The sequence below is a fragment of the Miscanthus floridulus genome, chromosome 8 (assembly GCF_019320115.1).
Source record: "Miscanthus floridulus cultivar M001 chromosome 8, ASM1932011v1, whole genome shotgun sequence".
Lineage (NCBI taxonomy): Eukaryota > Viridiplantae > Streptophyta > Magnoliopsida > Poales > Poaceae > Miscanthus > Miscanthus floridulus.
The window spans coordinates 186775294-186801969 of record NC_089587.1 but is presented as its reverse complement, the minus strand read 5'-3'; the positions used below and the strand labels follow the sequence as shown (position 1 = coordinate 186801969).

General features: G+C 41.6%; 1 protein-coding gene across 1 annotated transcript; it reads left to right on the top strand.

The window, feature by feature from the left end:
• The first annotated feature begins 931 nt into the window (after positions 1-931).
• On the top strand, positions 932-3294 carry LOC136474293 (E3 ubiquitin-protein ligase RHF2A-like). The gene is made up of 4 exons (XM_066471884.1): positions 932-1091; positions 2514-2672; positions 2757-2803; positions 3064-3294. Exons 2-4 carry the CDS (start codon positions 2532-2534, stop codon positions 3212-3214), a joined length of 339 nt encoding a protein of 112 aa, XP_066327981.1. The 5' UTR covers positions 932-1091; positions 2514-2531; the 3' UTR covers positions 3215-3294.
• The last annotated feature ends 23382 nt before the right edge of the window (positions 3295-26676 follow it).

The window sequence follows — 26676 nt, the reverse complement described above, 5'->3', positions numbered from 1 at the left end:
ACAAGATTTTGGTTCCCCAAATGATTTCAGCTGAAAAAGTGATAAATACCAAAATTGAATAACTCATCAAGATCTACAACTTTTGTATTGATCATTTCTTCATATGACAAAGTGGTAACGACATTGTTCATAAATATGACACATCTCTCATAAGGTTTTATAAACTATATGAGATATGTGTAAGATTAGTGAACAATGTGTACTAAGAATTTGTCAAATGAAGAAATGACCAAAATAAAAGTTGTAGATATTCATGAGTTGAACAACTTTGGTATTCATCGCTTTTTATGTTGAAATCAATTTGGGTCTCAAATTTTGGTTCGAACTTGTCGTTTTTCAAAATTTCAAATTTAAAAGGTTCAAATTTTGTCAAATGACAAGATGACTAAAATAAAAGTTGTAGATATTAATGAGTTGAACAACTTTGGTATTCATCACTTTTTATGTTGAAAACATTTTGGGTCTCAAATTTTGGTTCGAACTTGCCATTTTTTAAAATTTCAAATTTGAAAGGTTTAAAATTTGTCAAATGACAAGATGACCAAAATAAAAGTTGTAGATCTTCATGACCTCTACAACTTTTATGTTTATCAAATTTTTATTTGAGATCATTTGGTGTCTCAAAATTATTTTAGTAGTTTTGATTTTATTTTTTTAAATTTAAATTTTTTCCCATTTTTAAAGGTTCAATTTTGCATTTTAAACTGTTGTAGTTGTTTTAGTTATTGTATATGTAAATATATCTATAAAAAAATAATTATAAAATTTTATACTGTATTATTTATAAAATATATCTAGAAAGTTTATAACCTTTGCGGTGGTGGTGGACAAAGTGAGAGTGGGGGGCGGCGGGGCCCACGAGCGGGCGGTGGGGGCCGAGTGGCTCATCTCACCCCTTTTCGTCTCTCCATCTGCCTTTCCCCATCGGCCGTCCCCCGTCTACACCGCATCACAATAGAAGAGCGAGAGGAGGAGAGAGAGAGTGAGGGGGAAGAGAGAGGGCTAGGGTTTCGTGCTCCCCCACGCCACACGCATTGAATCCGAGCCGGATCGGGGGGTGCGCCGAGTCGCCGGAGGCCCGACGGTGCCTGGTAAGGCCAGATCCCCCCTGCGTGCCTCCCTCCTCACCTCTCTGACCGCGGCGTGGCTGGTCGGGTTTGCTTCGCGAAGAATTCGGATCCGTGTGGTAGGTGCCTGTGCCTGCTCGTCTTGGGCGATTTGGGGGGCGGTCGTCGTCGTCGCGGTGAGCTGGTTGGGGGGTTGTGTGGTGGGAATTTGGGGTTCTAGACGTGGGAATTCAGTGTGATTTCAGAGATTAGCTCCATACGGTAGCCTTTTTTTTTTGGTGTTCCTCTTCTGCTTTGGGGAAAACCTTTTTTATAGGGGATTCATTGGTTTTGCCATTTGGCCATACTTAAGACGGGGATTTGTGTGAGGACCTCTGTGGGATTGAGGATGTTTTGTGCTGAAGAAATTTGACAGTTGATGTCTTGGGGTTTTGAGTCCAGTTTGACCGAGGTGAGAGAATGTGGAGTATTCCGCTGTGTCAAGTCTGGCTCACTTAGCCCGTTGCTGATCCAGAAATGGGCCTTGGCACTAGAGTGTGCCGTGGCTGTACCGCTATAACTGGGTATTGCTACATGATCAGAAATGGACTCACTTTTAAGTGATACGTGTGGTTAGGAGTGTGACTCTATGCTTGGGGCTGTTTTAAGGAGAGTGTGATGTATGGAATAGAGCCCTGATGTGTTCGGCAAAATTCACAAATATGCATACCGGGAAATTGAAGTTGGTGTCGCTATTCTTCTATTGCCTGTTACACCTTGAAACTTGAGATGCATTTGTTCCAATTTGTGGAAGGTCTAATGATTTGATAGCAAGGGAGATATTAGTACCAGTGACAATCAGTGATCTTTTGTTTTGCACCTAAAGTTTTGATTTCTGAAATTAGTTTTCATGTGTCTGCTAGTTTTATGGAGTACTTATGCTGAGCCCATGTCTTGGCTGAGACAGATAATTCTGTGTGCCATTAACTTTTCCTTCTGTTTTTGTGCTGCTCCAATGATTAGATTGTGATTTACTAAAAAGTTGTGCATTTTTGAGAGGTTGCTAATGCTTTTCTAGAGCTTGCATAAATATGTCAAGGCTTTGTTGATGTTATTATGTAGAACTTGTTGGATTAGAATGTAAAATGAAATATAAGATGCTCCTATCCTGCAAAGTGGATCTTGTTGTTTTCCTACCGAGTGTTGTTTTATATTGATAATTTTCTTAGTATCGTGTTCCCTCGTCTAGTGTGATTAGTGTCTCGGCTGGACTGTTCAATAAAAGATGTCTAAGATAACTTCCATATGTCAAAACTTTCTGAATACTGTTAGGAATGTGATCTTGTAATAAATACTAATACATAGCTGAACATATTTGTCTTTCCTCTCAATTCAGCAGCTCAATATTTTTGCTATGGAGAATCAAATTCTTGATTCTGAACTCCTTTTTTTCCTGTTTGGTTTCAGGGCTGTGATTCCATTGCAATGGCATCTGAAACTGATGAGAAAGCTAAGATGGCGAGTTTGACATCTGCTGTAGCCTCTGTGGTGGGTGGCATTCAGGACGCATGTGATGATGCATGCAGCATTTGCCTTGAGGCTTTCTGTGAGAGTGACCCTTCTGCGGTAAGTTGCCAGTTTGTTAGTTGAGCTATTTTGCATATAGGGGTTATTTCTGTAACCAAATCTTTCTCTTGCTTTGTTTTCTAGTTGACTGGCTGCAAACATGAGTTCCATCTCCAATGCATTCTTGAATGGTATGTTACTAGCTCTAATATATGCATCCTACATGTTACAGTTTTTTATATTATTCCCACCTTGCACGTGAACAGTACCTAGTTCCATCAGTAATTCATCTTGGTGCATAAGTTAGTGGTTATCACTAAGGGCACCTATTAGTATGAAGGATCCTACCAGGCAAGTTCTTGGCTGTGCAAATACTATGCTTACCATTTTTATCCTCTTAGACTAGTAAGTAGCTACTTCCTGGCTAATTCTAGTTTTACTGATATCTCAGTCAGGAGCTGCTCAAGGCAGTAGAGCGTGAGAGGAATATAAGAACCAATCAAACTCGAAACACAACTATATTTCATCATCCTGCTCTTGGGGATTTTGAGCTGCAGCATGTATGTGGTACAAAACCACTTCATGATACATTTCTTCTGTAAGAGCTACTTGTTGGTAATGTTGTAATGATAGATTTTTATGAATTATGACTTGTGATGATGTTCTAAATAATGGTCTTGTGTTTGTGGATGTATATATGTATATTTGTGGTGGTCAGATTCGAATTTAAATTATATATATATATATATATATATGTGGTCAGATTTGAATTTGAGTTATTTATTTTTTTTGCTGGAAAATCCACTGTAGGGGCGGTTCTTGATTGAACCGCCCTTACAAATACACACAGCAGGAGCGGCTGGTGATACAGCCGCCCTTACAGAAGTCTACTACAGGGGCGGCTGATGTTACCAGCCACCCCTATAGAGGGCACTGTAGGGGCGGCTGAAAACACCAGCCGCCCCTACAGAGGGCACTGCAGGGGCGGTCAGGAAACCGCCCCTACAGAGGCACCCTCTGTAGGAGCACCCTAGGAAGGGCGGCTGGCGCAGCCGCCCCTACAGAGGCTTTAGAGCCGCCCCTACAGTAACATTCTGTAGTAGTGTGAAAGCCCTTGAACTGCTTGGACAACTCCTCCAACGTCGCCATCACCTTCTCGTGTTTGGTCGGCTTCGGTGAAGGCGCCAGCATGAGTAGAACCCCGATTGAGCAAACAAAATTTTTGGATCTCTCGAAACTGAAGGATCCTGATTGCGATCACTACTACACTCGTACCTTTCACAACCACATCGTAACCCCTATCACAGTCCGATTTTGGCCTCAGTAGTAAGCTGTCAACAGTGATAGTCATAGCTATTACCGTCGGCATCTGAGACCGACTGGGATGTTCACTACACCACCGTTTTGGCTTATCATCTATCCGTTATAAAGTCCTTACTTCCGTCGCATTGGAGCATGGCTCGCCTGTGTGGGTATGCACTAACACCGCCGCATAGCTTATGATCCGTCCGTGATCAGATCCTTATTCCGTCGCATTGAGGCCCGACCCGCTTGTGTGGGTATACACTAACACCGTCATATGGGCTTATGATCCATCCGTGACCAGGTCCTTGTTTCCGTCGCATTGGAGCACGACCCGCCTGTGTCGAGGTGAACATCATCGTCGCTTCAGTGTATGAACCGCCTGGTCATAAGGAATCGCCACCGTCGTGTTGCAGTACGATCCGCCCGTGATGATCCTTTAGTCAGTATCGGGTTACTGAACGATTTGGTGGTGATACACTATTGCCCCCTGCCGCTTTAGACGAATAGTAGCAGTGATGGCCGTCTGCTTCACCAATGGCGAGTGGTACGGTGGTGATTACAAAATAACCAATGGCCCGTACATCCGACGGTGACAGAATTGCTTTCGATTTTCATAATGTATTTACTAATTCAGTTGGGCCTTAATAACTTACTTAACACACACCATACAGATACAATCATTACACATCATTCATCAATGAAGAGTACTTGTTATAATAACAATGCTCGACACTAACATAACAATTGTGTCAACTGATAAATTAACACAAGCGGCACATAGATAGCATAATAAAGGTTCTGCTCCCTACAGATTTATGTAACTAAAATGAGGTAGATGTGCTCCGTGTCACAGAACCGTCCAATTTATAAGAGCACAAGTACAATAGCAACCACCAAGGTAGTCAAACCATCACACTTGAGCCCATATAAATCCGGTAGTCTGTCGAGTATCATAAAGGATCTTGATTCAACCAACATACAAGCCAAGATCGTACATGATTCAACATAACCAGTCACATGTTACATCATAGTTCATAAATAATTCTCATACATCGGAGTTCACATAGTTATTACAAACCAAGTTTAAAAGTAGCAGAAGCAATATAGTTTAGAATGACATCAATAGTAGTTCAGATACAGAGCCAGTTTCATAGTCATCTCCAACCAAAAGCATAAGGGTGAGATGATATACAGAATGACCATGCCCATGGTCCTATTCCTCATCCACTGCAGTAGCAAAGTAGTTCTTGTAGTAGCCGTGGTACATAACATTATCTGCAACAATAGGAATAAAACCCTAAGTACGAGAAGGTACTCAGCTAGACTTACCCATCATCAACTAAATTACTAAGACACCAAGGAGTATGCAAGGCTTTATAAGTAGAGCTGGTAGACATTATTTGCATAAAAAGCATTAGTTGTCCAATATCTCTTAAATTATGAACCACCAGTTATTAATCCTATCTCATACTAAATTAGCAACTATCCTATGCCAAACATGTTGGTACTATTAAGTCAACACAATAATAACCATATCCGGTTGAGTTCTTTCATAATCTCATAACCAACACTTCCACCAATTACTACGATAAAGTGTACTCCTGTCAAGTTCTCACTATCTGGAAAATATGACGATTCGAATCGATTCCTACCCAGCTGGGGAATTATTCCTAACACACACCCATACTTCCCCCGTCAGGGTCACATTAGGTCACCTTTGGTACAACTCAAGTTCAATCGTGGGTAAGACCAGCACCGCACCCTCAAAGATACTACCAATCTGCTAGGAAGCTCGGGACTCTAACCTGCCCTTGGACTTATGCCGTTAGCTCTCCGCATATCCTTACTGCCTCTGGGGTGCGCACTTTAATTGCTCATGTCCCTAGCCTGAGTTGAGCTACTCGGCTCCACGGTCAGAACGACTTATCTAGCCAACTATGTGAGAGGCATGCATTCAACATGATAAGATGACCTCCAACGACCGGTCCTTAAATGACACAGACAGAATCGCTATGATTACCACAATATAAGACTCCGCCCGGTCTCCAATTGTTCAACATCACTAGGTTATGTTCCACAATAGCACAATATAGCCAACCGTGATCAAGTTATCACCTATAGCTCGCAGGTGACAAGAAATCACCCGACTTCTACCGGTCTAAGCATAGCTAAGCATAAGGAGCATTCTTGGACTTAAATAGGATTCATGGTAGATATTTATGGACAAGAAAATGTAATATGCAGTAAGTGTTTCCAAGCAACTCCTATCACGCAATGCAGCAATACGAGTAACTTAGGTGACATTAATAAAATAGGGAGACTTATAATGCTCCGGGGCTTACCTTTCACGAACATGGCAGGTTGATGATCCGGGCACTTGGGAAGATGATCAACTTTAGGCTCTCCTTCTCCTAGAATCTCATGGTGCTGCACCTCTTGGCTCTCCTCTTGTGGATTAGCATCGAGTTCCACCAACGTGATCCCCTCGGCTGCACCTATTGCATGCATATGCATAAGCAAGTTCCATGAATGCATAATGAGGATCATGGATGCTGTGACATGGGAAGGTACATGCTACGACAATGAGGTTAAGTCACACAATGATAACAATGCTAACTCCTTGTTTACTGCGTAGGAGCATATCTCTTCTCTATCCACTTCCAATATTCTTCACAAGATAATTTCTGAGCCACACATAGCAGTTACAAGTTTAAATCATAACTAAAGTTCTACCTATCCAAATCAAGTGATCTTGGACTTTATGGAAATATTATAAAATTTTCTACAACTCTTATTTAATCACCAAAAGCTAATTCAAACTGTATCCTAACCAAAATTGGCAATCTTTCCAGGTCTGTCCAAAAATTCCAAAGAACAAGTATTTTAGGAAACCAAATTTAAACAGCTATAACTCCTAAACCATTTGGCCTATTGACCTGAAATTTTAACACAAGATATATGAAGAAGTTTTCTACAACTTTGTTATTAACCATTTTTACAGTAAACTTCATTTTGACTATGAAAATACCCAACAACAAAATCTATCCAAAAACACTCTAAATTGAATTATAGAGCAATAATATTTTTACTGCATATAAGTATTCAAAATTGGACATCACCAAGTATACCAACAATTTAGGAATATCAAATACACTCAAGAAAAAATAATGGTCAAGCCCAATTTATTTATTTAAATGCCTTTGTTAATTTAATTAGATAACTAGGTGAAATAACAAACATATGCGAAATATGCACAATAAATTCTCAGAAAATTACGGTAGCGTCCAAGTACTCCCAATAGACTACTGTAAAAATTTCATACCATTTGAACATGTATAACATTCTCTACAAAAATGACAAGCTAGCAATGTTTATTTTAGTGAAAATAGTTAACCCTATAGAAAAGTGTCAAACAACATGTTTCATATTTTTCTTAGCTTCATCCTAGTGCCATAATAGTGTACAAAAATTTGCATTTCAATATGTTACTTATTTTTATCCCTACAAATTTCCTCAGAAAACACCATTTATTAATAGATAAATAGAAATACCCTACTCTAATCAAGTTTACTGCAAATTTAGTATTTTTCCTCGCTAGAGCATGTCAACAAAAGGCCAGCAAAATTAGAATCACAATTTTATCACTTTCCTAGCTCAAGTTACATATTTTACAAAATTGTAAACATTCAAAAAGCACTTGTCAAGCTACATTTTATTCACCTAGAAAATATACAAGAAACAATACATTTCATATTTTTATAAAATACTACACTTCATGGGGAATCCAACAAAATTTGATTCACCAAAATTGGACACTCCTAGCTCTAGATACGATTTCCCAAAATTAGAACAAAATTCTAGAAAAGAATAAAACCAAAACCCTAATTGCAGTCGCTGATGCATGGGACCCACGGGTCAGCAGACCCCACTTGTCAGTGAACTAAAATAGGGGAGCGAGTTTGACCGGTGCTAGGTCACCGACAATGAGCTTTCCGGCAAAACCAACCTAACCATCGTGTTCTACTCAATCACCCACGTCGACTAGTATAGGTGGTGGCAGCGCGGATGCACCGGAGCGTGCTATGGAGGTGCGCCGGCCATTACTATGCACGGCAAGGCACGGTGAGAAACGCATGGGCTCCGCGGTGACTACGCGAACCTACTGAAGCTACCTAGGCTAGGTGAGAAACGCCGACGGGGTCCATCCACGTGCGTGGTGGTGTGGCAGCGAGAGCGCAACGAAGCTGACCATCATGTTCCACGCCGGCGAGGCTACGGTTCATCGTAGGGTCGCACCAGAAGCTAGGCCACACCCTTAACTAGCGCTAACATGAAGAAGATGGAAGAAGAAGCAAGGGAGCCAAGCAGCGGCGAGCTCGCCGTGAAGGGGGCCATGGAAGCCGTGATTCCGACGAGGGCAAGAACGGCGAATTCGCCCTCACCATGGCTTGTTTGGCCTTGCAGCTATGTTGAGGAGGTAGAGAGGAAGATGGCATAGCTGTAGGTTAGCTAGAGGCGGTAATGGTGCAGTGGTGAGGGAGCTAGGCGACGACGGAGCAGCGCGGTGGTGTGGTGAGCTCGGTGCTCCTGCTGTGCGCGTGAGAGAGAGCATGACTGAGGAAGTGAAATGAGCAGCACGGCTTCTCCTATAATGCACGCCACCCTGCCGCGATAGGGGCCCGATGCCGGCCAGCGGCGGCCATGCAACGGCCAAGCTCTGGCCTCGATCGGCCACGATGGCTAGACCGAGTTGGCCATCAGAGCACCATTCGTTCATCTAACAGCGCCAATTCGACCCTTCCAAACTCCTAAACCACGGTGAGTTAACAAAAACTTTATTAATAAAAGTTGTAGATCTACATACCAGCTCCAACTTTGCTTAAGTGATCTAGGTCTAATTCGCACTGGTTTTCAAATTGCAATGCGTCAAAGTACATCACATGATGAAACTATAAAACCAATTTGACTTAGACAAATTTCTAAGTTCCAAAAATAGTACATTGTTGATTTCTAAGTTCCAAAAATAGTACATTGTTGATTCTTGTGAGCTCTAATTGACCATGTTAGGCACTGAATTAGCTCATGACCAAAAAATAAAAGTTGTTACTCTAATCAAGTACTACAACTTTGCTTAAGGGTGCACTGCCATGTAAACACTCTAGGCTATAGTTCAACTTAGGTCAAACATACAACTTGAAAATGGTAACTTACACTATAACTATGATTTAGAGACCAAACTAGCCTTAGTCATGAATACCAAAGTTGTTCAATGTGATATTCTAAACATGTTTAAGGTACTCCTAGGGTTCCATAAACATTTTATACATTGGTTGCATGTAAACCCTAGCATATGTAAGGCATTTTAGTGACAATACATGCAATATAAGCAAACATAGAGATATTATTTGAGATGCTCATGCTCATGAATGATCAATGATGCTTGTGCTCATGCAATGCCAAGGCTAAATGCATGCTTAACACCTAGGGTGTTCCAGCCCTTCCCCCTTAAAGAAATCTCGTCCCGAGATTAGTACAACCTACCATTCCTCATAGAAACCCGGATAAACCTCACGAAGATTATTCCAAATCACCTTGTAGAACTTAATAACTTTGCTACGGGTCACTCTTTCCATTTCCTCAAGCACTCGAATAGGTCTTTCTTCATAGATCAAATCCGACTGAATCTTGACACTAGCGGGTTCAATAACTTCTTTGGGCACATGAAGACATTTCTTGAGTTGGGAGACATGGAAAACATTGAATATAGCTTTCGTTTCTAGAGGTAACTAGAGTGTGTAGGCTACTGGTCCTTTTTGTGCAATGATCTGGTATGGACCGATATACCTAGGATCAAGTTTTTGTCTCACTCCAAACCTTTGTACTTTCTTCATTGGGGATACCTTCAGATACACATAATCTCCAATTTAGAACACAATAGGACTTCTCCTTTTATCTTCATAATTCTTTTGTCTTGATTGAGCAGCTTCTATATGTTGTTGAATGATTTGAACTTGCTCTTCGGCTTCCTTGACAAAGTCAATTCCATAATACCTTGTTTCACTAGGCTCAATCCAATTCAGAGGGGTCCTACACTTGCAACCATATAAAGCTTCAAACAGAGCCATCTTAATGCTCTATTGATAGCTATTATTGTAGGAGAATTCAGCCAAAGGTAACCAATCCTCCCATGAACCCTTGGAAGAAATCACACATGCTCTCAACATATCTTCCAAGATCTAATTCACATGTTTAGTTTGACCTGCTGTCTGGGGGTGATAAGCAGAGCTGCAAATCAATGTGGTACCAAAGTACTTGTGCAGGTGTTCCCAAAAATGATTAACAAACTAGGGCCCTCGATCTGATACAATACTCTTAGGTACTCCATGCAATCTTACAATTTGTTCAATGTATAACTTTGCATATTGATGAGGTTGATACTTGATATTGACAGGAATAAAATGTGCAGACTTGGTGAGACGGTCAACAATTACCCATATAGAATCATGACCCTTTTGGGTGTTTGGAAGTTCGACAACAAAATCCATACTAATATCCTCCCATTTCCAACTTGGAATAGACAGTGGCTGAAGTAACCCTGCTGGTTTCATATGAATGGCCTTAACTTGACAATAGTTATCACATCTAGCAACGTATGCCACAATTCTTTCTTCATTTTTGTCCACCAAAATCGAGTCTTCAAGTCTTGGTACATCTTGCTACTACCTGGGTGAATGGATAGCTTGGAAGAATGAGCTTCCTCTAGGATTTGGTCTCTCAACTCCCTATCTTTCGACACTACAAGTCGATCTTTAAACCATAGGACACCATTCTCATCCAATCAAAAATGCTTACTTTCTTCTTCTTTCATCTTTCTTTTGATATGGAATATAGCAACATCAGTCTTTTGGAGCTCAATGATTTTTGACTCTAGAGAGCAACTAACAGTGATATTGTGTAGGACTGCCAGATGCAATAAGTTAAAACCATCTTCCAACAAAGAATTACCATGATACTTTCGACTTATGGCATCGGCAGCCACATTGGCCTTTCCTGGATGATAATGCACTACTAGGTTGTAATCCTTGATCAATTCTAATCATCTGCGCTGCCTCATGTTCAACTTAGGTTGAGTGAAAATGTACTTAAGGATTTTGTGATCAGTGTAGATGTGGCAAACATTACCAAGCAGGTAATATCTCTAAATTTTTAGAGCATGGACAACTGCTACTAGCTCTAAATCATGCGTTGGATAGTTGACTTCATGCTTTCTCAATTGGCGCGAGGCATAAGCAATGACTCAGCCTTCCTGCATTAAAACACACCCTAAACCAGTACCTGAGGCATCACAAAATACATCAAATGGTTTCTCAATGCCAGGCTATGCTAATACAGGAGCAGTAGTTAGCAAAGTCCACAAAGTGTGAAAAGCTACTTCACACTCTAGTGTCCATACAAACTTTTCATCCTTCTGAAGTAGCCTCATCATATGCTTGGATATCTTGGAGAAATCTGGGATAAACCAACAATAATATCTAGATAGACCAAGAAAACTTCAAACTTCATGCACAGAGGTTGGGGCTTTCCAATTCATCACTTCTTGCACTTTGGATGGGTCTACAAAAATTCCATCTTTAGATAATATGTGACCTAGGAAAGGTACCTTCTTCAACCAAAACTCATATTTACTAAATTTTGCATACAACTTATGCTCTCTTAGTCTCAACAACACCATTCTCAAGTGCTCCTCATGCTCTTCTATTGTCTCTGAATAAATCAAGATATCATCGATGAACACAACCATAAACTTGTCAAGTTTGGGCATGAACACCGAGTTCATCAAATACATGAAATAGGCAGGAGCATTAGTCAATCCAAAGGACATGACTAAATACTCATAAAGGCCATACCTAGTGGAAAAAGCTGTCTTAGGTATGTCTTTCAGCCTAATCTTGATTTGGTGATAACCTGACCTCAAATCAATCTTAGAGAACACTTTTGCTTTCGCCAATTGATCAAATAAGATATCAATGCGAGGTAAAGGATATTTGTTCATGATAGTAACATAATTGAGTGGTCGATAGTCCACACACATCCACAAAGGCTTGTCCTTCTTTTTCACAAATATAGCCAGACAACCCCATGGTAAGAACTGGGACGAATGAGACCCTTCTCTAAGAGCTCTTGCAATTGGATCTTCAATTCTGCTAACTTATTAGGTGGCATTCTATATGGTCTTTGGGAAATAGGTGCTGTATCCGGTAACAATTTTTCTTAGCTTCATCCTAGTGCCATAATACTGTACTAAAATTTGCATTTCAATATGTTACTTATTTTTATCCCTACAAATTTCCTCAAAAAACACCATTTATTAATAGATAAATAGAAAGACCCTACTCTAATCAAGTTTACTACAAATTTAGTATTTTTTCTCGCTAGAGCATGTCAACAAAAGACCAGCAAAATTGGAATCACAATTTTATCACTTTCCTAGCTCAAGTTATATATTTTACAAAATTGTAAACATTCAAAAAGCACTTGTCTAGCTACATTTTATTCACCTTGAAAAAATACCAGAAATAGTACATTTCAAATTTTTATAAAATACTACACTTCATGTGGAATCCAACAAAATTTGGTTCACCAAAATTGGACACTCCTAGCTCTAGATATGATTTTCCAAAATTAGCACAAAATTCTAGAAAAGAATAAAACTAAAACCCTAACTGCAGTCACTCACACATGGGACCCATGGGTTAGCGGACCCCACTTGTCAGTGAACTGAAATAGGGGAGTGAGTTTGATCGGCGCTAGCTCGCCGATAGCGAGCTTTCCAGTGAAACCAACCCCACCATCGTGTTCAACTCAATCACCCACGTCAACTGGTATAGGTGGTGGCAGCATTGAAAGGTCCTTGTGTGGTTTTGGTAATTGAGTGACAACCTAGGTGGACTAATTGTGTTTATGTGAGATACACAGGTGATTAGTCCACAGGTACATATGTGTGAGCAACATATGCCATGAAGGTGAAAATGGCTTGGAGATGCTGCAAAGCTCACACATGTGATGATGAAGGAGCTCATTGCACATGAGACATGACATTGAGTCATGTGATCAAGGTGGAGAAGATCAAGACAAGACTTGGCTTGATGGATCGGTTGCAAGCGTGAAGGGCAAGTCGGAGGCTTTGGAGCGATGGACCACATGGCGGTGAAGCTTGAGCAAGACTTGGCACCGATGGACGAAGGCAACGGTGAAAAGCTAGTGAAGTCAAGATCGATGAACCAATATGATCACATGGTGATATGAAGTGGATCATATCATTGTTGATCGTGTTGGTGCATGTGTTGCATCGACATTAGAGGAGATGGAATGGAATGCGCAAGGCAAAGGTATAACCTAGGGTATTTCATTTCACCGGTCATAGGTGTGTAGAGAAGTTGATGACCGGGTTTAGGATAGATGACCGTACTATCAAGAGGGGCAAACTTGTTTGTATATCGGTCATCTAGTGCCACTCAAGTGATCTAACTTTGCATCGTCGCTAGGATTGAGTGGCATGGCAAGTTGAGTGGCTAATCCTTTGGAAAATGATTGTGAAAATGCTAACACACATACACATGATGGTGTACACTTGGTGGTGTTGGCACATTTATAAAGGAGATGAAGTTGGAGTTGATGTGGATCAACTCAGCAATGAAACAGAGGCGAGAAGGGTTAGAAACTCCACCGGTGCCCTACAGAAAAGATAGGGTCCCATGGAGTGGACCAGACTCTGGTCACGCAGTGACCGGACGCTGAGGCTCAGCGTTCGGTCAATGGTAGCAGTCAGCGTGTAGCGTCGGTCAGTCGACCGGACGCTGGCTCTGAAAGTGATCGGACGCTAGAGGCAGTGTTTGGTCCTATTGTCGAATGAAGTAGTGTTGCTAGAGAGTGACTGGACGCTAGGGCTGCGTTCGATCACGACTGACCGGACGCGTCCAGTCGGGGTCGGTACCTTACTGTAAATGACCGGACGCTGAGGGTCCAGCATCCGGTCAGTTGAAGCTGCTGCATCCGATTTGAAGATGACCGTTGAGATTAGAAGAATGCCGTTGAACACAGGTGACACGTGGCTGTCATCGGGCGACCGGACGCTAAGGTCCAACATCCGGTCAACACGACCGGAGCGTCCGGTCGACCCGACTGTTGCCCAGTAAAGGGGTAACGGCTAGTTTAGCCCTTGGGGCTATAAATAGAAGTGGCCTTCGGCCATGGTTGGAGCTGAGCACCTTGGGGGACTTAGTGTCCATGCTTGAGAGTGCTTAGGAGCCCTCCATCTCACCTATACATGATAGTGATCATTCGATTGTGTGAGAGAGCGATTCTAGTGCGATTGCATCATGAGGTTGCATCGAGTGGAACTAGGTGATCGAGTTGCAAGCCAGTGGTGCTTGTTACTCTTGGAGGTTGCCACCTCCTAGATGGTTTGGTGGTGGTCTCCGTGGAAGTCCACAAGAAGCTTGTGCGGCGCTCCAGAGAAGTGCTTTGTGAGGGGAATTGTGCTCGTCCCGCGGGAGCCACGAAGAGCAACTTTAGTAAAGTGTGTCATTGAGCTACCCTCACCTTCGGGGTAAGTTCTTGTGACGCCTGACGTGCGGGCTTAGCGGGTGATGCTAATTAGCCGCCGAACCACCAAGTGAGCGGTCGACACAACGGGGACTAGCATGTTGGCAAACACGTGAACCTCGGGAGAAAAATCATCGTGTCAACCTTGTTCTTCCTGTTGGTTTGCATCCCCATTACACAAGCTTGCAATTACTTTTATACATATTAAGCTTGTGTAGTTGCTCTTGTAATTAGTTAGCTTGTGTAGCTTACTAGTTACCATCTTGCTTGTGTAGCATAGAAGTAGCTCCCTTGCGTGGCTAATTTGGTTTGCGTAACCTTGTTAGTCATATTGCTTAGTTTGTGTAGCTAAGTAATTGTGCTCTCTAATTTGGCATTGGTTGCCTTGTTATTGAGCATTGCTAGTGAGCTTAGTTGGCTTTGTGCTTTTGCTTACTAGCATGTGTAGGAGCTCCCTTGTCGCTTAAAGTACTAGTGGCATAGGTTTATGTGACCTTGCTTCTAGAATTGGTTAGGAGAGCTCTAGCTAGCCTGGCACCTTTGTTGCTTAATTAGTATCTTTGAAAGGTGCTAGTAAATATAGATAGAAGGGTGTAGTCTTGGCTAGACCGATAGTTATAATTCCGCACTTGTTTCGGTTAGCCGACACGGTTAAGTTTTAGAAAAGACTATTCACCCCCCTCTAGTCGTCATCTCAACCCTTTCAAGTTGTATCAGAGCTAGGTCTCTCATTTGTGGTCTTCACCGACCTGAGAGGATGATGTCTAGTGGGCTAGATGTTTGTGAAACACATATTTTTGATGGCACAAACTTTGCACTTTGGAAAAATCACATGCTTGATCATTTTCGTGCAAAGGGACCTAAGTTTTTGTGGATTGTCACTAGTGGTCTCACCCATGTCTTGGATCATAGAAATCTCACCAAAGCTCAAAGAGTTCTCTATGAATTTGATGCACATGCTTGTTGTTATCTAATGAATGCTTTGAGCTTTGATTTGATGAAACAAGTAAACATCAAGGGAACCGCTCATGAGATATGGGAGTCCATCAAGGAAACCTTCGGTGATTCCTCCACATGGGATGATGGTAAATTCAAGAAGGAGGATGAGCCTAAGAAGGAGGTGCATGAGTGTGTCAAGAATGATCACAATTTGGTGATTATGGAAGATTGCTCCACCTCATGGTCAAGTGATGATGATGATGATCGATCTACCACAAGTTCACTTGACAAGGTTGATGATGATGCCACAAGTGTTGCAAGTGATGATGCTATCCCATGCACACTTGATGGTGATGATGGTTCATGCTCAAGCCTTGATGAAGATGCTACTACAAGCTCTCCAACTACATCACCACATTGCTTCATGTCACAAGGTGACACCAAGGTAACAAATGATAATGTGGTTGATCATGTTGATTCATATGATGAGCTTGTTAGTAGACTTGCTAGCATGACCATGTCTTTAGAAAATGAGAAAGCTAAAACATTGAAATTAGAAAATGAAAACTCATTTCTAAAGAACTCTTGTGAAGAACATAAGAAATTACTTTATGCTTATAAATCTTCACATGATGAGCTTAAATTGAATCATGAGACACTACTTGCATCTCATGATGAATTATTAGAACAACATGCTTCTCTCATTAAAATGTTTACCAAGAAACATAAAAATAATGAGAGTTCATCACATGGGTCAATTGATCAATCACATATTATTGCTAACCCTTGTGATGTAGGCAAGAAGCATGTATCCACCTCTTGTGATGATTTATTAGATATGCCATGCTCTTCACATATAGATGCTTGTTCTACTTCTATGTCTTGTGAGACTAACCTTTTGAAGGAGAACAATGAGCTTAATGAACAAGTGAAGAAATTGAGCAACAAGTTAGAGAGGTGCTACAACTCTCAAGTCACCTTTGAGCATATGTTGAAGACTCAAAGAAACTTTGGTGACAAGAGTGGCGTTGGCTTCCAGACTAGCAAAGTCAATCATCAAGAAAGCCGCAATGACATAAGTGGCATTGGCTTCAACAAGAGCAAGATCAAGGGCAAAAGATGGGGCAAGAGAAGATATGAAAGAGAGATGAAGAAGCAAGAACAAGAGAAGCTATCTCATTTCATGTGCTTCATGTGCCATGAAGTGGGACATCTTACAAATAGTTGCCCCAATGAAGAAAAGCTCAAGTTGAAGAAAGAAGAAGAGAGGCTAAGGCATGTGAAGTGCTTCAAGTGCCACACTTGGGGTCATCTTACCTCAATGTGCCCAACCAAGCAATTGGTGAAGCAACAAGTGAAGCCTCAACCAAAGTCACAAGTTGAGCAAGAGAAGACACCCCAAGTTCAAATCAAGATCAACCATGAAGATGGTGGTGATTTGATGATAAAGAAGAAGAAAACTAGAAGGGGTGGAAAGGCAAGGCATCCAATGCAAACTCAAGATGCCAAGATGATGAGCAAGAATGAAGATGAGAAGAAAGATCATGCTCACATCAAGTGCTTCAAGTATGGAAGTGTGGGACACTTTGGCTATAAGTGTCCTACCATGCTTGAGAAGAAGGCTCAAGCAATCCATGAGAGGCAAGGCAATGAGAAGCACCACATGAGCAAAGAAGAGAAGGCTCAAGCAAAGAGAAAGTGCTACTCATGCCGGGAAAGGGGACACATGGCACATTCATGTCCCCTAGGTGACATTTCTAAGCCTATTTCAATTGTTGATAATAATGTGCTTAGAAAGGATGGTAATGGTACCTCTATAGTTGCTATTGCAAAACATCCCGCTATTCATACTAAGGCTATGCCTAAGTATGTTGCACCTAACTTGAGAGGACCCAAAATTATTTGGGTACCATCAAAAAGTGGATGATTGTTTATAGGTACCATCGGCATTAGAGACTTCATTCAATTGATCTCACATTGTTCATCATATGTTGAATCAAGTTATGAAGCTTAGTGCACATCCAAACCCAATGCCAAGAGAAAATTGAGTGAAGTCCAAGCGCTATCAACATACAAGTGCTATAATTCAAGTTGTTGGTGATTCATTGGATATATTTGATGACATGCAAATAATTGAGTTGAAGCTTGCTAGTTGAATGATCATGAGCTAACCAAGGTATATCTCTTGTTGATCATTTCATTTGGGTGCATATGAGTTGATTGAATTGAATAAATTTGCAATGTTGCTTGCTATGAGATGATTGAATGGATAATTGATTAGTAGTCAAGTTTGAATTGATTTGTGTTGGATTAATTCATGAGATGACTTTTAGTAAGTGATTTGAATGGATATATGTCTTATGGAAGTATTCAAACAAGTTAGTTTTAAGTTTGATTCATACATGATGAAGTATAGCTCAATTGTTGAAATCTGTCCTATAATTGAGAATTTGAGCTAGCTGTGATCATAGCCATGTTTGAGTAATCAACACTTATTGGATTGGCATAAAAAATTAGTGTACATGCTCTAGACTTATGGTATAAGATGCTGTACAATTTTTATGAGCATTGGATAAGAAATGCTTCGGTTTTGGAGTGGTTCTTGTCAGCTATAGTGCAGCAGTTTTCAGCATATAGCAGTGGCGGAAGAATTGAAATCTAGTAGCAATTTAGAAGTCAAATGAAGCTAAAATTTTTACAGCTGTTAGGTAACTTAGTATTGCACACCTCCACCAAATTTAGTGGTATTTGTATTTGTACTTTGGGAAATATGCTTTTTTCTTTGAAAGGTACAGAATCTAGAGTCACTTTGATTGAAAGGTCCTCAAGTTAGAAACATGTTTACAAGTGTTTGAGGTACCTAAGTTTGGTTTTGAGATGATCTAGAAGCATGACAAGAAAAGAGTACAAGGCTATTTGATTAAGGAGTGTACTTTGCACACATTTGGTACTCAAGATGAAGATCAAGATCAAACTCAAGTTGAAATTGAAGTTTAAGTTCTAGATATGATTGGAAATCTTTTGGTAGAAAGAAAAGGACTTAAACAAGTAGAAAGAAAAGGACTTAAAGAAGGAATCATGGTTACTCATCAAGTTAAGTCCATCACTTGGATCAATCAATCAAATCATTTCAAGTGATTATCAAGAATGGTTCTTGGAGAAAGGTCACTTCTCCCTAGTGTAGGGGCTTGCTGCCTATGAGTAGGTAAATCAAGTGTGGTACTTGGAAGGCTAACATGGAAGTGGTGATCCGAGAAACATTTGAGATGCTTAGTTGAAGCAATCAAAAGGGTTGATCAAGAAAAGCAAGCAACAAACAAAAGAGAGCTAGTCATGGTATTTCAAGTGGTATTCTCACGTTGATGCTCTCATGCAAGCATAGATCAAAAGATAAAGCAAGTCAACCACAACAAGAAAGTGCACTTGATCATAAGTGGTATTTATTTCATATGGGTGGAGAATGGAATTCAAAATAGTATCTATTGGTCTTCACCAAGCTTATAATTGGACTTCACATTGCTATTGTAGTAATGAATTGGAATCTATGTGACTATCCTCTACTCCAACATAGCAAAGGTATCATTGTAATATGCATGATCATTTCATCCCTTACTAGTATGCAGTTACTGCATATAGTACATGCTTCATAGGATCATGCATAACAAATGAAATGTTTAAATTCATAGCCTACCACTATTGCTTGAATGATTACTTGATCTAGTGGTTAGTATATGAATTTGTTCATGAGCTAGTGAACCCAAGTACTTGATTTAATATGGATTGCTAACAAGTGACAAGTACAACATTGGCAAGATAACCCTTGCAAGAGGTGTGAAGAAGCTTGTCATTGGTTCAAACTGGACTTGGAAGCTTAGGCAAATCAATTTAGTTCAAGTCAATCATAGAAGCTCATGATAGTGATAAGAGTACAAGCACACGACAACAATGCAAATGGATATCTAGTTTGTTTGTTTCAAGTGGTATCTAGACTCAAGTATTCCATCAAGATTTCATAAGTGATGTCTAGATCAACTCATAAGTGATATCCTATAAGTGGTACTCATAAAGATAGCAAATGTTCAAGAAATGGTCTTTATTGATAAATCCAACAAGTGGTTCCAAACTAGAAGATTCTTTCAAGTGGTATCTATTTCATACAAGTGGTATTACATCTATATATGATATCAACCATGAAAGATGATGGTTCCACAAGTGATCCTCAACTTTAAGTGATCATCAAATGAAGAATGCATCCTTCACCTACAAGAGCTCAAGTGTATCAGATGGATGACCCATGCTGTCACATAGGGGGAGGTGTCCCACAAATTGATATCAAGATCAAAAATCTTATGTATGGTATCTCAAGAAGCCCTACACAAGATACAAGTGGTACAAGTTACAAGTGGTATCTATAAATGGTGTCATTCCAACAATCAAGTGATGTCCATAAAAATGCAAGATTCAAGCCTCAACCATCTACCCCAAATACATACCTTTGCATTAATGAGAAGCACACCTTTTATGGAAATTGATGACAAAGGGGGAGAGATTGTACAAAGATATGAAAGCTTTGGGATTGAGATTGTACAAGGGGGAGAGATAAGATATAAAAGCTCAAAGAAGTAGAGGTTGGACATGGACATAGACAAAGAGGGAGCAACATTGAAGAAAAGAGATGGATCAAAATTCTTGGACAAGAGAAGCACACAAGTAGGGGGAGCAAGCTCATGAACTTCGATTGATTGCATTTGATATGTGCATATTCATGTGCTTTCTTGCATTGCATAAGCTTTCAAATTCAATATGCATGCTTGTGTGGTGTATGCTAGTTGTAGAACTTGAACGATGGTTTGATAACTAGCATGCATAGGATGATAGCTAGACACTTGGTATGTTTTTCAAGTAATGCTAGAACCTTGCTTTTAATGTTGATCTCACAAAGGTATCTAGTGCTTTTATTTCTAAGTGATATCTAGCTAACCATGGTGCTAAGGATGAACTTAAAGGTGCAACTCCGATTGGTACATGCTTCAAAGGTTTATTCTATACACCTTAGCATCATTTGGTAGTAATTACTCTTCCACAATTTAAATCTATGCATATGTGCGACCTTCAAATCAAACACTCTAGCACATATGTAGGGGGAGCTAATACTACCATTTCGGGTTTGTGGTACTTGTCCAAAATCATTTACACATGGTAAAATTGCTTGGGCAAGCAACATGAATCTGAAAGAGCTTAATTTCCATATCTTTGTAGAGTTGTCATCAATTACCAAAAAGGGGAAGATTGAAAGGTCCTTGTGTGGTTTTGGTAATTAAGTGACAACCTAGGTGGACTAATTATGTTTATGTGAGATACACAGGTGATTAGTCCACAGATACATGTGTGTGAGCAACATATGCCATGAAGGTGAAAATGGCTTGGAGATGTTGCAAAGCTCACACATGTGATGATGAAGGAGCTCATTGCACATGAGACATGACATTGAGTCATGTGATCAAGGTGGAGAAGATCAAGACAAGACTTGGCTTGATGGATTGGTTGCAAGCGTGAAGGGCAAGTCGGAGGCTTTGGAGCGATGGACCACGTGGCGGTGAAGCTTGAGCAAGACTTGGCGCCGATGGACGAAGGCAACGGTGAAAAGCAAGTGAAGTCAAGATCGATGAACCAATATGATCACGTGGTGATATGAAGTGGATCATATCATTGTTGATCGTGTTGGTGCATGTGTTGCATCGACATTAGAGGAGATGGAATGGAATGCACAAGGCAAAGGTATAACCTAGGGCATTTCATTTCACCGGTCATAGGTGTGTAGAGAAGTTGATGACCGGGTTTAGGATAGATGGCCGTACTATCAAGAGGGGCAAACTTGTTTGCATATCAGTCATCTAGTGCCACTCGAGTGATCTATCTTTGCATCATCGCTAGAATTGAGTGGCGTGGCAAGTTAAGTGGCTAATCTTTGGAAAATGATTGTGAAAATGCTAACACACATACACATGATGGTGTACACTTGGTGGTGTTGGCACATTTACAAAGGAGATAAAGTTGGAGTTGATGTGGATCAACTCGGCGATGAAATGGAGGCGAGAAGGGTTAGAAACTCCACTGGCGGAGTGTCCGCCCATAGAGTGCAGATAGTCCGACGGTGCCACTGGCGCCCTACAGAAAAGATAGGGTCCCACAGAGTGGACCGGACTCTGGTCACATAGTGACAGGACGCTGAGGCTCAGCGTCCGGTCAATGGTAGCAGTCAGCGTGTAGCATCGGTCAGTCGACCGAACGCTGGCTCTGAAAGTGACCAGACGCTGGAGGCAGCGTCCGGTCCTATTATCGGACGAAGTAGTGTCGCTGGAGAGTGATCGGACGCTAGGGCTGTGTCCGATCACGACTGACCGGATGCGTCCGGTCGGGGTTAGTACCTTACTGTAAACGACCGGACGCTGAGGGTCCAGCGTCCGGTCAGTTGAAGCTGCTGCGTCCGGTCTAAAGATGACCGTTGAGATCAGAAGAATGCCATTGAACGTAGGTGACACGTGGCTGTCATCGGGTGACTGGAGCGTCCAGTCGACCCGACTGTTGCCCAGTGAAGGGGTAACGGCTAGTTTAGCCCTTGGAGCTATAAATAGAAGTGGCCTTTGGCCATGGCTAGAGCTAAGCACCTTGGGGGACTTAGTGTCCATGCTTGAGAGTGCTTAGGAGCTCTCCATCTCACATATACTTGATAGTGATCATTCGATTGTGTGAGAGAGCGATTCTAGTGCGATTGCATCATGAGGTTGCATCGAGTGGCACTAGGTGATCGAGTTGCAAGCCGGTGGTGCTTGTTACTCTTGGAGGTTGCCACCTCCTAGATGGCTTGGTGGTGGTCTCCGTGGAAGCCCACAAGAAGCTTGTGCGGCGCTCCAGAGAAGTGCTTTGTGAGGGGAATTGTGCTCGCCCCGTGGGAGCCGCGAAGAGCAACTTTAGTAAAGCATGTCATTAAGCTACCCTCATCTTCGGGGTAGGTTCTTGCGGCGCCCGACGTGCGGGCTTAGCGGGTGATGCTAATTAGCCACCGAACCACCAAGTGAGCGGTCGACACAACGGGGACTAGCGTGTTGGCAAACATGTGAACCTCGGGAGAAAAATCATCGTGTCAACCTTGTTCTTCCCGTTGGTTTGCATCCCCATTACACAAGCTTGCAATTACTTTTATACATATTAAGCTTGTGTAGTTGCTCTTGTAATTAGTTAGCTTGTGTAGCTTACTAGTTACCATCTTGCTTGTGTGGCATAGAAGTAGCTCCCTTGCGTGGCTAATTTGGTTTGCGTAACCTTGTTAGTCACATTGCTTAGTTTGTGTAGCTAAGTAATTGTGCTCTCTAATTTGGCATTGGTTGCCTTGTTATTGAGCATTGCTAGTGAGCTTAGTTGGCTTTGTGCTTTTGCTTACTAGCATGTGTAGGAGCTCCCTTGTCGCTTAAAGTACTAGTGGCATAGGTTTGTGTGACCTTGCTTCTAGAATTGGTTAGGAGAGCTCTAGCTAGCCCGGCACCTTTGTTGCTTAATTAGTATCTTTGAAAGGTGCTAGTGAATATAGATAGAGGGGTGTAGTCTTGGCTGGACCGATAGTTATAATTCTGCACTTGTTTCGATTAGTCGATGCAATTAAGTTTTAGAAAAGACTATTCACCCCCCTCTAGTCGTCATCTTGACCCTTTCAAGCGTGGACGCACCAGAGCTTGCTTGTCACTAGCCATGGTGGCACGGTGATGCTACGCTGAGGTGCGCCGGCTATTACTGGCCATGGCAAGGCTCGACGAGAAGCGCATGGGGTCCATGGTGAATACATGAACCTATCGAGGCTACCTAGGCTAGGGGGGAAACACCGATGGGGTCCATCCACGTGCGCGGTGGTGCGGCGGCGAGAGCACAGCGGCGCTCGGTGGACTCGTCCATGTGCGTGGAGGAAGATGGCGTAGCTATAGGTTAGCTAGAGGCAGCAATGGTGCGGTGGTGAGGGAGCTAGGCAACGGCGGAGTAGCGCAGTGGCATGGTGAGTTTGGTGCTCCCGTTGTGCATGCGTGAGAGAGAAGCAGAGAGGGAGAGAGCGCGACTGAGGAAGTGAAATGAGCAGTGCGACTTCTCCTGTAATGCACGCCACCCTACCACGGCAGGGCCCGACGCCGGCCATTGTGATATTCTAAACTAGCCTTAGTCATGGATACCAAAGTTGTTCCATGTGATATTCTAAACATGTTTAAGGTACTCCTAGGGTTCCACAAACATTTTATACATTGGTTACATGTAAACCTAGCATATGTAAGGCATTTTAGTGACAACACATGCAATATAAGCAAACATAGAGATAATATTTGAGATGCTCATGCTCATGAATGATCAATGATGCTTGTGCTCATGCAATGCCAAGGCTAAATGCATGCTTAACACCTAGGGTGTTACACTCTGCTCCTTCAGATTGGCACTCTTTGATCAGTTTGGCAGCCAAAGCATGATGGGACCCCTCTTCTTCCGTCCATAGCCATTGCAGGAAAATCATTTAAAGGCACTGAGACTCCAAAACCTACACAATGCAAAATAGCAGAATTAATAATATTCAATATACCATTGGTTTAGTTACCAAGCCAAAATTCAACTATATATAGACTCAAAAGAACTCCCTACCTGAGCAAAGACATGTCCTAACAACAAAATACTGCATATGCACCTTTACTGCTCTGCTAACGACTCCATGAACAAGGAAACATAAGGAATATAGTGAGGTCCATTGATACATAGACTCCAAGTAGGTCTAGGACAGCGGATGACCTGTGTAGGGAGAACATGAACTTTTCTATGGTTCATGTCATATGCAAGCAGTGTTATGTCCTCCGCAACAAGGAAAATCAAATTTCATTTGAGGTGAACTACAATCACTCTATACTCCGCATCACAAACCTCGTAACCAAATTCAATATTATTCTATCCAAATAACTCCAGCGTGGTCACCGTATGCTTCAATGTCCATATATTACTACCATAGTCTTCAAGGATCCAGATTGAAAGCTAAGTCATATTGTAAATATCAGCAGTACATAAACACAACTGATCCTGGGCTTCATGGATGGATATCACATCACCACGTGGCTTCTGTATTTTTGTCCATGTATTTCCATCTATATCAATAGTAATGATCTGGGAGAACTTGAGGCTGAGGTGAGGTACTACCTATCACAGAACCACTGGTTCAAAGGCTTGTGCATGAGTAGCAACAACTGTGCTAACGTGTGCCAGACCAAGAACTTCCCTAGCGGTGAGTGCAAGGCAGAGGGCGCCACACGCAAGTGCTTCTACAACAAGATATGCTAGCCTTTGGGCCTTGGCGGTATGGTGGCGGACAGGCAGGTCATCAGCATGCAATTCAAGCTAGACAACCAAGGTTGTTAGTTATTCGTCCTCTCCTACGTTGCTTCTTGTGTTTACTACCATTTCTCTATTGGGTGCTGGCTATGCTATTACGTTGTAGCGCATCGCTTCTTGTTGCTTCCTTTCTATTCACATGAATAAAACTCTAGGCCATGCATGTCTCAAGATATGATGATGCCTGCGCGTGTGGAATGACATCTATCTCAATTCTCACTGGAGTTAATCTACATCCATGGATAGTCAAGACGATGCTGCTGCATGTCATGTGTAAGCTCATGGTTTCAAATTGGATGTAATGCAACTATCATTGGTTCTTCCAAATTTGCTTTGGTGCTAGCTAGCAAGGGATCATGATGATCAAGGGGTGTTTGGATGGACTAAACTAAAGTTTACTCCATATATTTTGGTTCTTCCCCCCGCGCCACAACTCCAACCCATAGAGCTTGTCTAGGGATTGCTTCATCATGTCCTGAAAGCCCTCGAACTGCCTAGACAACTACTCCAATGTAGTCCTCACCTTCTCATGTTTGGTCAGCTTCTGTGAAGGCACCAGCATGAGCAGAACCCGGATTGAGCAAAATTTTTTTTTGATCTATCAGAACCGAAGGCTCCTGATTCAATTTGTTATGAACCTAGATGACTGAGTGGAATTGAGACTGAAATAGCAAGAATTTTTTTTCCACATGAGAATCACCCATTTCCATTACAATGAACGAAAATACAAAAGCGTTTAGAGAGATTATAGATAGTACCAGATCCAAGGGTTTGACGATGTAGAAAACCACGCAGGGTATCTAAGCATTGAAGCATGATCAAGGACCTCACAGAAACCATGACCTATTCAGCAAAAGGGAACCTCAAACCTCATAGTGATTACCCCTAAGAAAAAGACCAACAAAACGATAAGGGAGAAACTAAAAAGGCTAATCCATGATCCCAGCTAGAACTTGCACATGCAGCAAAAGCATCCTTGCTTGGACTATCTTGAACACCACCAGATAAGGCACCAACTTCTCACATAGGATAATCTCCATGCTCTAAGCATTCACCATCTTGGAGTAGCAAATGATTCACCACTCTTGTAGTCATAGCAGCTAGGACCTCCTTAGCCACCTGGAGCATTGTGTTTGCCCCCTCCACCAGCTGTTCTTGGTCTAGTTTTGCATAAAGACCTGAACAATATGACATGAGTGCACAAGCATGGCAGATAATCTCAATAGGATTTTTGATTAGTTTCCTATAAAAAAACTGCTCTATTTCTACATTTCCAAATTTCCCAACAAATGGCTGCAACCCCCCATGGGTGGTATTTCTTTCCAAAAGGCAACCATTTCTCACACCATAACCCACACTGTTGCAAGTTCATGGGAATGTTATGTGTGCCCAAGCATTTAGCTACAATACCCTAGATCACTTTGGCTACAAGACACTGGAAAAACAGATGTGAAATGGTTTCCTTACAGTCACAAAAAACACAATTCGGCTCACCTTGCCACTTTCTTTTCTTTAAGTTATCTCTGGTTAAAATTGCATTTTTAGTGATTAGCCAAAGGAAAATTTTGATTTTTTTAAGGAATTTTACCTTTCCAAATTCTCTTATGACAAGCCCTAGATGAAGATTTAGTAAGAGCATTGTAAACTGACTTTACAGAGAACTTGCCACTTTTCCTATCAACCAGATAACAAAATCATCATTAGTTGTTAATTAAAATTTCAAAGCATCCTGCCAAATAACATTCCATGCAGTTCTAAGACCATCAAACAGCCATCACCTAAAGGAGATCTATGTACCCTTCAAGGC